The 13,411-nt window shown below is 39.2% G+C and overlaps 1 protein-coding gene and 1 non-coding gene across 2 annotated transcripts; one reads left to right on the top strand and one right to left on the bottom strand.

The window, feature by feature from the left end:
* The first annotated feature begins 1,267 nt into the window (after positions 1-1,267).
* aqp4 (aquaporin 4) lies at positions 1,268-7,711 on the top strand. Its single transcript, XM_063001320.1, has 4 exons — positions 1,268-1,681; positions 2,645-2,809; positions 4,175-4,255; positions 7,442-7,711. The coding sequence occupies exons 1-4, from the start codon at positions 1,268-1,270 to the stop codon at positions 7,709-7,711; spliced, it is 930 nt and encodes a 309-aa protein (XP_062857390.1).
* Positions 7,712-11,387: 3,676 nt separating this feature from the next.
* Positions 11,388-11,469, bottom strand: trnas-gcu (transfer RNA serine (anticodon GCU)). Its single transcript has one exon. It is a non-coding gene; the product is annotated as a tRNA-Ser (tRNA).
* Positions 11,470-13,411: the final 1,942 nt, after the last annotated feature.

The following is a 13,411-nucleotide window of genomic DNA, read 5'->3' on the forward strand; positions in this document are numbered from 1 at the left end:
TGAATATTTTTTGCAGTGTGGCAGGGTATGCTATCTTGCTGAGTAAAGCCACTGCCATTAAGAAACAACATGGCCATGAATGTGTACTTGGTCTGCAACAATGTTTATGTAGGTAGTGGGTGTCAAAGCAACATGAATCCCAGGACCCAAATTTCCCAGGAGAACAAGAACAAGGCCATCACACTGTTTCCATTGGCTTGCTTTATTTCCACAGTGCATCCTGGTACCATCTCCTCTCCTGGTCAGCAATGAACACACAGTTTGCCATCCACATGATGCAAAACAAAACATTAGAAACAAAGATTTATTAGACCAAGCCACCTTCTTTCATTGTTCCATGGTCCAAATCTCAGAGTCACAATCTGACCAGTCTGTAGCCTCATTTGCAGCAAGCTACAATGGACAGTGTGTTTTAACACCTTTTTAATCATTGCCAGCGTTACATTTTTAGCAATTTGCTATACAGTAGCTCTTGTATGAGATCTGACCAGGCAGTCTAGTGTTTGCTCCCCACACACACCAATGAGCCTTGGGTGCCCATGACCCTGTTGCTGGTTCACCATTTGTACCACTGTATGCTGAAAACACCCCACAGGTCAGCTGTTTTAAAGATACTCTGACCCAGTAATTTAGCCATCAAAATTTGTCACTTGTCAAATCGCTCAGATTTTTACACTTGACCAATTTTTCCTGCTTCCAACACATCAGTTTTAAGAACTGACTGTTCACTTGCTGCTTAACCTGTCCCAACCCTTTGACAGTTGCCATTGTATTGAGATCAATGTTATTCACTTTACCTGTCAGTGCATGCTCCGGGTGCTCTGGTTTCCTACTTCAAGTCCAAAAACATGCAGTCAGGCCAATTGAAGCTATTAAAAATTGCCCTAGGTGTGTGTAAGAATGTATGTGTGTGTGGCTGCCCTTTGATGGATTGGCGACCTGTCCAGGATGTTTTCTGCCTTTTACCCAATTAATCAGACCCACAGCAACCCTGATTAGGATAGAGCAGTGAAAAATCAGAGAATGAATAAATGAATGATTGGTGTACTTTTGGCTGGCATGAGGCAGTGTTAGTCATTTAAAGTGATTTATATTGAAAGCATGTAAGTGGCACAGAGGAACACAGGGAATTCTGGGTTGCAGACACATTTTTCCACTTTATACATTTGAGTGAATGATCTCGTGATGATGTCATTCGACAGACATAAACTTAGGTAATAATTATTATTTCTTCCTTTCTATATCCTTCTTTCCCACCAGGCGGTGCATGTCATTGTGCTCTTGCATTTGTGATCAAGCTATGCCAGCATTTAAGGGTGTGTGGACACAGGATTTCTGGCGATCAGTTTCTGGAGAGTTTTTGTCTATGTTGATCTTTGTGCTGCTCAGCTTGGGGTCTACTATCAACTGGACAACAACAAAAGACAACCCTCCTTCTAACGTCATCCTCATCTCACTCTGCTTTGGCCTTTCTATAGCCACGCTCGTCCAGTGCTTCGGCCACATCAGTGGTGCACACATCAACCCAGCTGTCACAGCGGCCATGGTGGCCACATGCAAACTGAGCCTGGCGAAGGGCGTTTTCTATTTGGGAGCACAGTGTCTGGGGGCAATAGTAGGTGCTGCTGTCCTATATGGTGTTACCCCTCCTGGCGTGAGAGGAGCACTGGGGGTCACTACGGTCAGTAAGTCTTAATCATCAAATATGATAAATTGCAGAAGACAAACTTACTTATCAAGTACTTGTCCCATAAAATTATGGGACTAAAAATTCTCCTTTAGGGAGTCTTGAACAGTCACACATATCTTCCTAACCCACTGAAGCATACTTAGGAGGTGTATTTTGAATCTTTTAGTAGGTCAGTAAGCCAAAACATATCAACAATGTCCAATATATAAAATTGTCAGATGATCAGAAATTTAAGCTTTTGCAATAAATATCTCAATCCTCTTTATTCGGAAAACCACATCTCACAGTTATTGACCCTCCTGCATATAATTCTTTGTGCAGTCTTGGTTTGCCAAAATAGCAGCAATAAATCTGAGAGCATTCCTCAGAATCTCTCCCAAGTTATAGGTCAGAGGACTGGAACGGACATGACAAACACTTAATTCTTTGGTCATTAAACCTTTGTTGTGTGAAATTGGATGTGTGTGTGGATCACTGATCTGTGGGTAAATCCAACCATTACACAGTTTTAAAATCTTGGCATCTTGATGCCGTTTATCCCGACAGTGAGTTTTGGGGGTTATTTCAGTATAACCATGCTGTTTGTACTCCAAACCCACCTTGAATGTTTGTTGCCAATAAGATTCACTTTTGTCTTATCTAGCTATAAAACCTGGTTCCAATGGTTCCAAAAACTGTTCTCATTAATGTGTGTAGGGGAAAAAAGTTAATAGCCTAAAAGCTAAATAGCCTAAAAGCCATTTTTCTGTTTATTTTTACAGCTATTAATTTCATAAAGTGGGATTTATTTTACATTTTGTAAGATTAAGCTAAGTACAAAGTTAAAGTTACAAATGTATATAAGGCAAAACATCTTTAAAAACATAATTCATAAAACTTTCATAAATTAATTTTTCAATGTGTGTTTTTTACTAAATAATCTTCCAGTTCTAATCACTGTACTATTCTCTGTAGGTCCATGCTAATATTTCTCCTGGTCATGCCCTAGTCATTGAACTGTTCATCACCTTTCAGCTGGTCTTTACTGTCTTTGCCACCTGTGATCCTAAGCGGAGTGACCTGAAGGGGTCAGCAGCTCTCTCTATTGGCCTCTCGGTTTGTGTCGGCCACCTGTTCGCTGTGAGTTCGATTTCAGTTAATTCAGTTAGTTTTCAATTCAGTTAAAGCATGTGCAGACCAGCCAGTTGCATAAAGACTTTTGGTTGATGGAGAAACATGGAGAAAACGCTTTAGCAGAGCAGATGTGTTTTTCGGTTCTCGGAACAGTTCTCTTCCATTGAGAATTGTAACCTAGCTCTGCTACCATGTGCTGATGTCAGGTTTATAAGTCCCAGGGGTGAACATTGTGTGTTTGGAACTGCACCTAAGAGTGTTGCTAGGATTAAGTGTTGTTTTTTCTTTTCTTGTCATGATTAAGCCTGGCAGTATTAGCAACAGAGCTAAACATTGAGGTTCAATAAGAACAAACATTAAAAAACATGAACCACTATTGGTCTGATTTAGACATATAGGTGTTTATTTGTTCAGTCCCAATAAATTACTACACTCCCCACAAAACAACTGCACATGTTTTGTACTGATATGTTTATAGTAATGATAGTTACTAACCTGTAGAAATCTTTTTCTAACACCCCAATTCAGCTATTAAGGTATTTTTTGTATTTGTAACATATAAACTTTTGATTAGCAAGGTACAGAATGCCCACTTTTATTCATGTAAATAATTTTACCATATTTTATTTACAAGTGATCTTAAAAACAAAAAAGGAAATTGTGAGAAATTGTAGGTTTTCATATTTTTTAATATTACAATGCTGTATTTGTATCAATATTTTATATAATTTGTATGAATTATATTTATATACACTAATCAGCTATAACATTAAAACCACCTCGTTTTTACACTCACTGTCCATTTTATCAGCTCCACTTACCTTACAGAAGCACTTTGTAGTTCTACAATTACTGACTGTAGTCCATCTGTTTCTCTGCATGCTTTGTTAGCCCCCTTTCATGATGTTCTTCAATGGTCAGGACCCCCACAGGACCACCACAGAGTAGGTATCATTGATGATGACCAACTCAAACAGCAGCAGTAGATGAGCAATCGTCTCTGACTTTATATCTACAAGCTGGACCAACTAGGTAGGAGTGTCTAATAGAGTGGACAGTGAGTGGGCACTGTAAAAAAAAAAATCCAGCAGCGCTGCTGTGTCTGATCCACTCATACCAGCACAACACACACTAACACACCACCACCATGTCATTGTCACTGCAGTGCTGAGAATGATCCACCACCTAAATAATACCTGCTCTGTCCCTAAATACAAGAATACCTGCAGAAACACAAAGCAGAAACATTTATTAAATGTGAATTAATAGGAGTAAATAATTTAGTGAAAATTCTTTAGAGTAAATAAATTGTGAAATGCTCAAGAGGTAGAATTCTCTTAACCTTGTTTTTTTATGTGTAACTTCCAACAGATCCCATACACTGGGGCAAGTATGAATCCTGCTCGCTCATTCGGTCCTGCAGTAATCATGGGAAACTGGGAAAATCACTGGGTGAGTCAAATATATACCATATGCCATAACATTAAAACCACCTCCTTGTTTCTACACACACTGTGCATTTTTTCAGCTCCACTTACCTTACAGAAGCACTTTGTAGTTCTACAATTACTGACTGTAGTCTATCTGTTTCTCTGCATGCTTTGTTAGACCGCTTTCATGCTGTTCTTCAATTGTCAGGACTCTCCCAGGACCACTACAGAGAAGGTATTATTTGGGTGGTGGATCATTCTCAGCACTGCAGTGACACTGACAATGTGGTGGTGTGTTAGTGTGTGTTGTGCTGGTATGAGTGGATAAGACACAGCAGCGCTGCTGGAGTTTTTAAACACCTCACTGTCACTGCTGAACTGAGAAAAATATATCCAGCCAACAGCGCCCCATGGGCAGCGTCCTGTGACCACTGATGAAGGTCTAGAAGATGACCAACTAAAACAGCAGCAATAGATGAGCGATCGTCTCTGACATTACATCTACAAGGTGGACCAACTAGGTAGGAGTGTCTAACAGAGTGGACAGTGAGTGGACACGGTATTTAAAACCTCCAGCAACACTGCTGTGTCTGATCCACTACTTAGCACAACACACACTAACACACCACCACCATGTCAGTGTCACTGCAGTGCTGAGAATGATCCACCACCCAAATAATACTTGCTCTGTAGGGGTCCTGACCATTAAAGAACAGAGTGAAGAAATAGATGAACTACTGTACAGTCAGCTGATAAAATGGACAGTGAGTGTAGAAATGGAGGTGGTTTTAATGTCATGGCTGATCAGTGTATTTGCATCTCTTTTTCCTACCTGTATCAGGGACATTTTGGATGCTAAAAATGATTCTCTCTTGTGACTCTTCCAGCATTTTCTTCATATACTGCATCTGCATTAACTTTTTTCTTTGTCTAATTACCAAAATATATTAAAGCAATAGTATGCAACTATAAAATGCAAATTCAAAATTACAGGGATACACTCAAACTGTAAAAACTGAGAAAAACATAGGATGAAGTCTTACCAAAGCTATTCATACGCATTTTAATCTAAACTTTTAAAGGTGAACTTTGCAAACTTAAAACTGCTGTGTGTATGCTTTCAAGTTAGAATAAAGCAAATTTATTCAAATAATATTTTAAGGACAGTCACTGCTACATAAGAATTTAAACCAATATCGTGTCCCATTCAATGTGTTTCTGTGTAAGAGTGGTACATTCTGAACAGGGTTGGAAATTGACAAAAAGCTTCTCTTTCAGGGCCACCCATTTGACGTTGAGGTCACAGAGTAACAAAGCAAGCTCTTGAGAGTAAAATCATTTTTTTGTGCATATTCTTGATTAATAGAACAGTGACCTGCATATGTCAGTGCATAATTATATAGTTTTTGCCTTTATGATAAAGTGTGTGATAAATAAAATGTATTGCTTTACATCGGAAAAACGGTTCCTTCATACTAATTCTTGTTTTACTCACCCACTCACTTTCTTAACCGCTTATTCAATTAGGGTCGCGGGGGGGTGCTGGAGCCTATCCCAGCTTTTCAATAGGCGCAAGACACACAGTAACACCCTGGACGAGGTGCCAGTCCATCGCAGGGCAGACACACATACATATACACACACCCATTCACCTATAGGGCAATTCAGTGTCTCCAATTAACCTGACTGCATGTCTTTGGACTGTGGGAGGAAACCGGAGCTCCTGGAGGAAACCCACGCAGACACAGGGATAACATGCAAATTCCGCACAGAAAGGACCCAAACCGCCCCGCCAGGACCTTCTTGCTGTGAGGCGACAATGCTACCCACTGAGTCACCGTGCCGCACCGATTTCTGTTTTATTATACACTAAATCAGCCAATAGCAGATACTGAATGATTCAAAAAAGATTCTAAAGCATCCTTTGGCCAGTGATAAAAACCTGAATTGTTGTATCCATTTTAAACAAATTGTGTTGTTCATGATGCTTTAGGCATAGCCTATGCAGTAAACAAATGCTTGTGTATTTGTTTTATCATATAAAAAACAGAATGAATAACTGCTCTTTTTACTGCTAGTTCTACTGCACTTTGAAGCACTGATCATTTGTATGGATTTTAAAGTGCAGTATGTAACTTTGGAACAGAGTCATTTTATGATATTCCCCTGCCCCCAATACACATGTAAATGGTATTTTAGTGGCATCAGTCCTCATTGCCAGTATCTGTGTAATATACAGCGATGAGGCATAACATTATGACCACCTCACATACATACATACCTTTTAGTCTGCTTTCACCCTGTTCTTCAATGGTCAGGACCACTACAGAGCAGATATTATTGGGGTGGTGGATCATTCTCAGCACTGCAGTGACAATGACATGGTGGTGGTGTGTTAGTGTGTGTTGTGCTGGTATGAGTGGATAAGACACAGCAGCACTGATGGAGTTTTTAAACACCTCACTGTCACTGCTGGACTGAGAATAGTCCACCAACCAAAAATATCCAGCCAACAGCGCCCCGTGAGCAGCGTCCTGTGACCACTGATGAAGGTCTAGAAGATGACCAACTCAAAAACAGCAGCAATAGCTGAGCGATCATCGCTGACTTTACGTCTACAAGGTGGACCAACTAGGTAGAAGTGTCTAATAGAGTGGACAGTGAGTGGACACTGTATTTAAAAACTCCAGCAGCACTGCTGTGTCTGATCCACTCAAACCAGCACAACACACACTAACACACCACCACCATGTCAGTGTCACTGCAGTGCTGAGAATGATCCACCACCTAAATAATACCTGCTCTGTGGTGGTCCTGTGGGGGTCCTGACCATTGAAGAACAGGGTGAAAGCAGGCTAAAAAAGTATGTAGTAAAACAGATTGACTACAGTCAGTAATTAGAACAAGAAAGTGCTTCTATATGGTAAGTGGAGCTGATAAAATGAACAGTGAGTGAAGAAACAAGGAGGTGGTTTTAATGTTATGGCTGATTAGTGTAATATGTGTGTAACAAAGCTGGTAGACTGTTCCAGACAGTTAACATTGTCCTAGAAATAGCTCAAACACTGGAAACAGTACCATCAGAAATTACTAAATGTATTAATATTACTTTAAATAATCTGCTATTTGCATCAGAAAAACAATTTATTACTGCATCGTTAAGGACTGGTAAAGACTGGTGCTTGATACTCTTTTCTGTCTCTCTCAGGTGTACTGGTTGGGGCCAATAATGGGTGGCGTTTTAGCAGCAGCCATGTATGAGTACCTGTTCTGCCCCAACCCCGAGTTAAAGAAACGTTATACCAACGTCCTGCCCAGGAAGTCCCTCCATAGTGCTCATTACCTGGATATGGAGCCAAGCACGTTCTCCAGTGACCAAACCCTAATGGTCAAGCAACCAGCCTTTTCTGTGCTGGATGTGGAGCATGCTGAAAGGAAAGAAAGAGAGGCGGCAGGAGAGGTTCTGTCTTCTGTATGACTTAACACTGAAAAGAAAGAGCTGAGTTACAAAGTGGGCCAAATCAGAGGAACAGACTTGTTCTAGAAGTATTTTATATTATATTTATATTCTAGAAGTGTGTGTGTGTGTGTGTGTGTGTGTGTGTGTGTGTGTGTGTGTGTGTGTGTGTGTGTGTGTGTGTGTGTGTGTGTGTGTATTTGTAAGATTCACACAGTAAATGCTAAACTGATCTAGGATTAAAAAAACATATTTCTGCAGATCACTGAGTTAAGATACAGGATACTATTTTATGCTTGTAGATGTTATGGATCTACTGTCCAAAACCAGATGTTTTGTTTAAAATATAGTGGATATATTCAGAAAGCCTTGGTTCTCACTCCAACTCACCTGCATGTCAGCATGTAATTAATATTAAAAGAGTTGGGACAGACTTGCAGTATACAGTTGCAACCAATCTAACAAACAAAAATCTCACATACATACACAGACCAAGTGGTTTCTGAAAAAGCACACACCAAAGCCAGGTGAACACGTGTGCGATTTTAACATTCACACTTTGTGTTTGTACCTCTTATTTAGTGATTTCAAATTGTTTATTCTTTATGCTCAACATGCACTTTGATTGAACAAGACATAACATGTGATAAACATTACATAAAACACAACTTCACCCAGTAGTTCTGTGTACTGAGTAACACTGTATTTGTTAGTAAAATATTTAAAAAACCAAGTGTGTGCATAATGAGATAGATAAGATGTCTTAATTGTCATTGCAGAGTGTACAACGAAATTGAGCAGCAATCCAATGGCGCTTTTACATACAATAAGTAAACAAGAAGTATATACATATACACAATACACACACATGTATGTAAAGGCTAAAAACTATAATTGTAAAAAAAAAAAAAGACAATTAATAATATCATATAATGGCCGCTCAGGTGGGGCAGCGGTAAAAACACACAATGGAACCAGAGCTGGGATCTCGAATACATTGTATCAAATCTCAGCTCTGCCTGCCGGCTAAGGCTGAGCGGCCACATGAACAGCGTTGTTCAGATATGGGCGGGACTAAGCCGGATGGGGTCTCTCTCTCATGACTGGTGCAATTACAACCTCTGCTGGCTGATTGATGGCGCCTGCACAGAGATGAGAAAAGAGTGCTCTCAGGGTGTGTCTCTCCGTACACAATGCTGAGCTGCATTGCACTTGTCAAAGTGTAGGTGATAAGATGCATACGGCATGCTGCCAACGTGTTGGAGGGGGCGTGGGTTAGCTTCGTTCTCCTCAATCTGAGCAGGGATCGGCATTGGTGGAGATGAAGCATGACGCAATCGGTCAATTGGACGTGCTAAAAAGGGAGAAAAAAATAAAAGAAAAAAAAAATTTTAAATTTTTTTTTTTTTTTTATACTAAATAAAAAAAAAAAAATATATATATATATAAATATATTATTATTATTATTTTAGGAAATTTAGGATTATATACTGTATCTGACTAGTCTGCTTAATTTGTTTATTGAAAGTTTACAGTGACACTACTGACAGTAAATGCAATTGAATTAGAATGACTTTACATCAAATAATAAACGCTGGTGATGGATGATGATGAAATGTGCACATCAAAATTTCCTTTTTTTAGTGCTCAGAAACACTTTTCCCCCTTCTCTTTCAAACTCTTTTCAAAGTGTACTTTATGCTCTGAAAAGGCAGAAGTTTATGAACACCTCACCCACCTTTGTAGCAATTAGACAGTAGGGATGCATGAATAAGTGAAGGTGACGTTTAAACTCTGCAGAGTGTAACGTACAGTCTGTACAAGTGCAATAAAAAGTGTGTTTAGAATTTGGGACATTTTCTGGTTTGAGGTGTAGTTTGAGATGCAGTGTTGAACAGTAGTTATACTGTTATTTTTTTTCTGGTATTGGGATGTTCATGTTTTCCCTTTTAAATTAATTATCATGCATGAAGTAAAAAATATATCTTTTGATGTCACAGTGCAGCTTTGATATTTAAAGCGTTATTTAATTTAATCATACATAGGCTATATTTAATCCATCCACCATGTTGTATATTTTCTGTTGTAGGCACTTTTTCCCTAATTAGTGCAAACTTCAAGAGGCAGCCTAACATGGCTTAGTGTGGTGACACTGCAACTTAAATCAACATTGCATTCAAACTCTGTCCTTTTACACATTTTAAATTTTTTACACATTAAGACATCAGTTTTTTCTTCACAATAATTGGTTTCGATTTACTTTCTGATAAACAATAGAATCTTTAAGTTTATTTTTATGATTTGTTCCAGCTTGTTATTGCTCATAAAGGTACATATTGCAGCCTTTATTATTTGTTTTTTTTATTATTATTATTTTTATCTGTTTGTTTTTCTAGTACAGATTCTAATGTCTATATGTACAGTACTGGTTTGTCCTTGGAGTCAGTGACTTATCTATTAAACCCAGTTGTTTAACCCTGTGATTCCACTAGTGGGCGACAAGTAGCTTATGCCACTGCTGGTTTGTTTTTTGTTGTATTGGGCATGCGCTGTTTCATTTTATTAAGAACTGGTAGTGGCAAACCCATCGCAAAGGTTTTTAACCTCTGCAGGATCTTTTTTGTCCATTGACCACATTTTAGGGGCTTACATTTATTCCACAACATCACTGTAACACTTCTTTGTTTTTATTTCATTGAATTAATAAAGAGCTGCCTATTCTACACAGTGATTTTATTTTCCCATATTAGTAAAATACTTTAAAAAAATGTAAAGCACCTTATAATATTCCAACAAAATACAGTAGGCTAATAATGTAAATCACCTTATCATATTTCAACTAATTACATTTAATGGTAACATCAAACCATTTCACTACACTACATTTCACTAGTTAGGTACTTGCTAAACAAGATTTTCATTTTTTATAATGTATGTACTCCAAAAACTGTTTAAAGAACATTAAATGCACAGGACCAGTTGTGATAAAGTTGAATGTTATAGATGCTGAATTCTGCTGAATTCTGCCCTGAGCACAAGGCAGGAATAGATAGAGGAATAGATAGATAAAATGCCTTTATTTGTCGGTTACACATACACCGATCAATCATAACATTAAAACATTTACATTTACATTTTCAGCATTTAGCAGACGCTTTTATCCAAAGCGACTTACACGATAAGCAATTGAGGGTTAAGGGCCTTGCTCAGGGACCCAACAGTGGCAACTTGGTGGTGGCGGGGAACCTTCTGTTTACTAGTCCAGTACCTTAACTACTGAGCTATCACTGGCCCACCGCCTCCTTGTTTTTACACTCATTGTCCTTTTTTTCCTCTTACCATATAGGAGCACTTTGTAGTTCTACAATTACTGATTTTAGTCACTGCAGTGCTGAGAATTATCCACCACCTAAATAATACCTGCTCTGTAGTGGTCCAGTGGGGGTCCTGACCATTGAAGAACAGGGTGAAAGCAGGCAAAAAAAAAAAGTATGTAGAGAAACAGATGGACTACAGTCAGTAATTGAAGAACTACAAAGTGCTCCTATATGGTAAGTGGAGCTGATATAATGCATAGTTAGTGTAGAAACAAGAAGGTGGTTTTAAAGTTATGGCTGATCGGTGTATACAGGTTTTAACATTTCAGTTGATGGCCCAAAGCCCTAACCACTAGGCTACCACTGTCCCAATAAAAGGTCGACGAGGATGGGATTCGAACCCACGCGTGCAGAGCACAATGGATTAGCAGTCCATCGCCTTAACCACTCGGCCACCTCGTCTTATGAATAAGGTGCAAGCCAATTCCTCTATCATCAACTGAACAGGTCCAGCATTTACAAAGCTTAAAAGGAGGAATAAAGGAAAATTTAGCCAAACCAGAGAATCTGTACTGCATTTAGAAAGGAATATGTAAATCTGAACTAGTGTTACAAAAATACATCAACATCATAACGTACACCATTTAAATTTCTTTTTCTCTTCTCTTTTTATGGCTGTGCACACTTTTGCATGTTGCTATACTGAACAGCCATTATTTGCAGTGTTTATTTACTTCTTCTCCCCAGTAGAGGGCACACCTTCCTAACCTACGAGTCGTTATGGCAGTGTGTTTTATTTCTTGAAAAGTGAGGGCTCAGATTTATCACTATTACTGTGTTGTTGTTTTTTTTTGGGGGGGGGGACCATGACAAATTGATAAAGGGTCTGCATTTCTTCTAAACCAGAATGAATGTTGAAAAAGTAAAACAGCAGGCAGTACACATCATTTTTAGTAAATAGTAGAAGTGTGAACTCTACTGGCAAACATATAGAATCATCTAAAGCTGCTTAATCTGAATTTATATGGGTGAGAGTGTACATTCTATTTAACATACTTGTGCACTAAAAATAGGCTCATTTCTTTTATTAATACAGGTAAATACAAAATGTTTGATTTTTCATATTAGTAATACACTGCCTGGCCAAAAAAAGGTCCCCACCTGGATTTAACTAAGCAAATAGGTAAGAGCCTCCCATTGGATAATTACTGCGTGGGTGATTATGTTTCAGCTGGCAACAAGTTGTTTAGCCCTAACTGATGCAGTGAGTAGCTTCTCATTTCTTAAACAACCATGTTGAAAGACACATCCTGTGGTCGTGGAAAAGATGTTAATCTGTTTCAGAAGGGTCAAATTATTGGCATGCATCAAGCAGAGAAAACATCTAAGGAGACTGCTGAAACTACTAAAATTAGGTTAAGAACTGTCCAACGCATTATTAAAAAGTGGAAGGACAGTGGGGAAACATCATCTCTGAGGAAGGAATGTGGTCGGAAAAAAATCTTGAATGATCATGGTCTGCGATCACTTAAATGTTTGGTGAAATCAAATGGTAGAAAAACTACAGTAGAACTCAGGGAGATGTTTAATAGTGAAAGTAAGAGCATTTCCACACGCACAATGCGAAGGGAACTCAGGGATTGGGAACTGTGTAGCCTTAAGAAAACCACTTGTCAGTAAGGCTAACTGGCAAAAACGGCTTCAATTTGCTAGGGAGCATAAAGATTGGACTCTGGAGCAATGGAAGAAGGTCATGTGGTCTGATGAGTCCAGATTTAACCTGTTCCAGAGTGATGGGCGCATCAGGGTAAGAAGAGAGGCGGCTGAAGTGATGCACCCATCATGCCTAGTGCCTACCGTACAAGCCTGTGGGGGCAGTGCTATGACCTGGGGTTGCTGCAGTTGGTCAGGTCTAGGTTCAGCATGTTATGTGCCCAAAGAATGAGGTCAGCTGACTACCTGAATATACTGAACGACCAGGTTATTCCATCAATGGATTTTTTCTTCCCTGATGGCACGGGCATATTCCAAGATGACAATGCCAGGATTCCTCGGGCTCAGATTGTGAAAGAGTGGTTCAGGGAGCATGAGACATCATTTTCACACATGGATTGGCCACCACAGAGTCCAGACCTGAACCCCATTGAGAATCTTTGGGATGTGCTGGAGAAGACTTTGCGCAGTGGTCCAAATCTCCCATCATTAATACAAGATCTTGGGGGATAATTGATGCAACTCTGGACAGAAATAAATGTTGTGACATTGCAGAAGCTTGTGGAAACGATACCACAGCGAATGCGTGCCGTAATCAAAGCTAAAGGCGGTCCAACCGAATATTAGAGTGTGTGACCTTTTTTTTGGCCAGGCAGTGTATATTTTTTCTACACATTTCCTTATTTAACAG

The sequence above is a fragment of the Trichomycterus rosablanca genome, chromosome 9 (assembly GCF_030014385.1).
Source record: "Trichomycterus rosablanca isolate fTriRos1 chromosome 9, fTriRos1.hap1, whole genome shotgun sequence".
Lineage (NCBI taxonomy): Eukaryota > Metazoa > Chordata > Actinopteri > Siluriformes > Trichomycteridae > Trichomycterus > Trichomycterus rosablanca.

What these genes read in the sequence shown, in the direction of transcription:
- aqp4 (XM_063001320.1), top strand. Translation starts at nt 1,268, where the DNA reads ATGTCATTGTGCTCTTGCATTTGTGATCAAGCTATGCCAGCATTTAAG. An exon ending in GAGCACTGGGGGTCACTACG is followed by an intron (nt 1,682 to 2,644) that starts GTCAGTAAGTCT and finishes TATTCTCTGTAG; the next exon opens with GTCCATGCTAATATTTCTCC. An exon ending in GAAACTGGGAAAATCACTGG is followed by an intron (nt 4,256 to 7,441) that starts GTGAGTCAAATA and finishes TGTCTCTCTCAG; the next exon opens with GTGTACTGGTTGGGGCCAAT.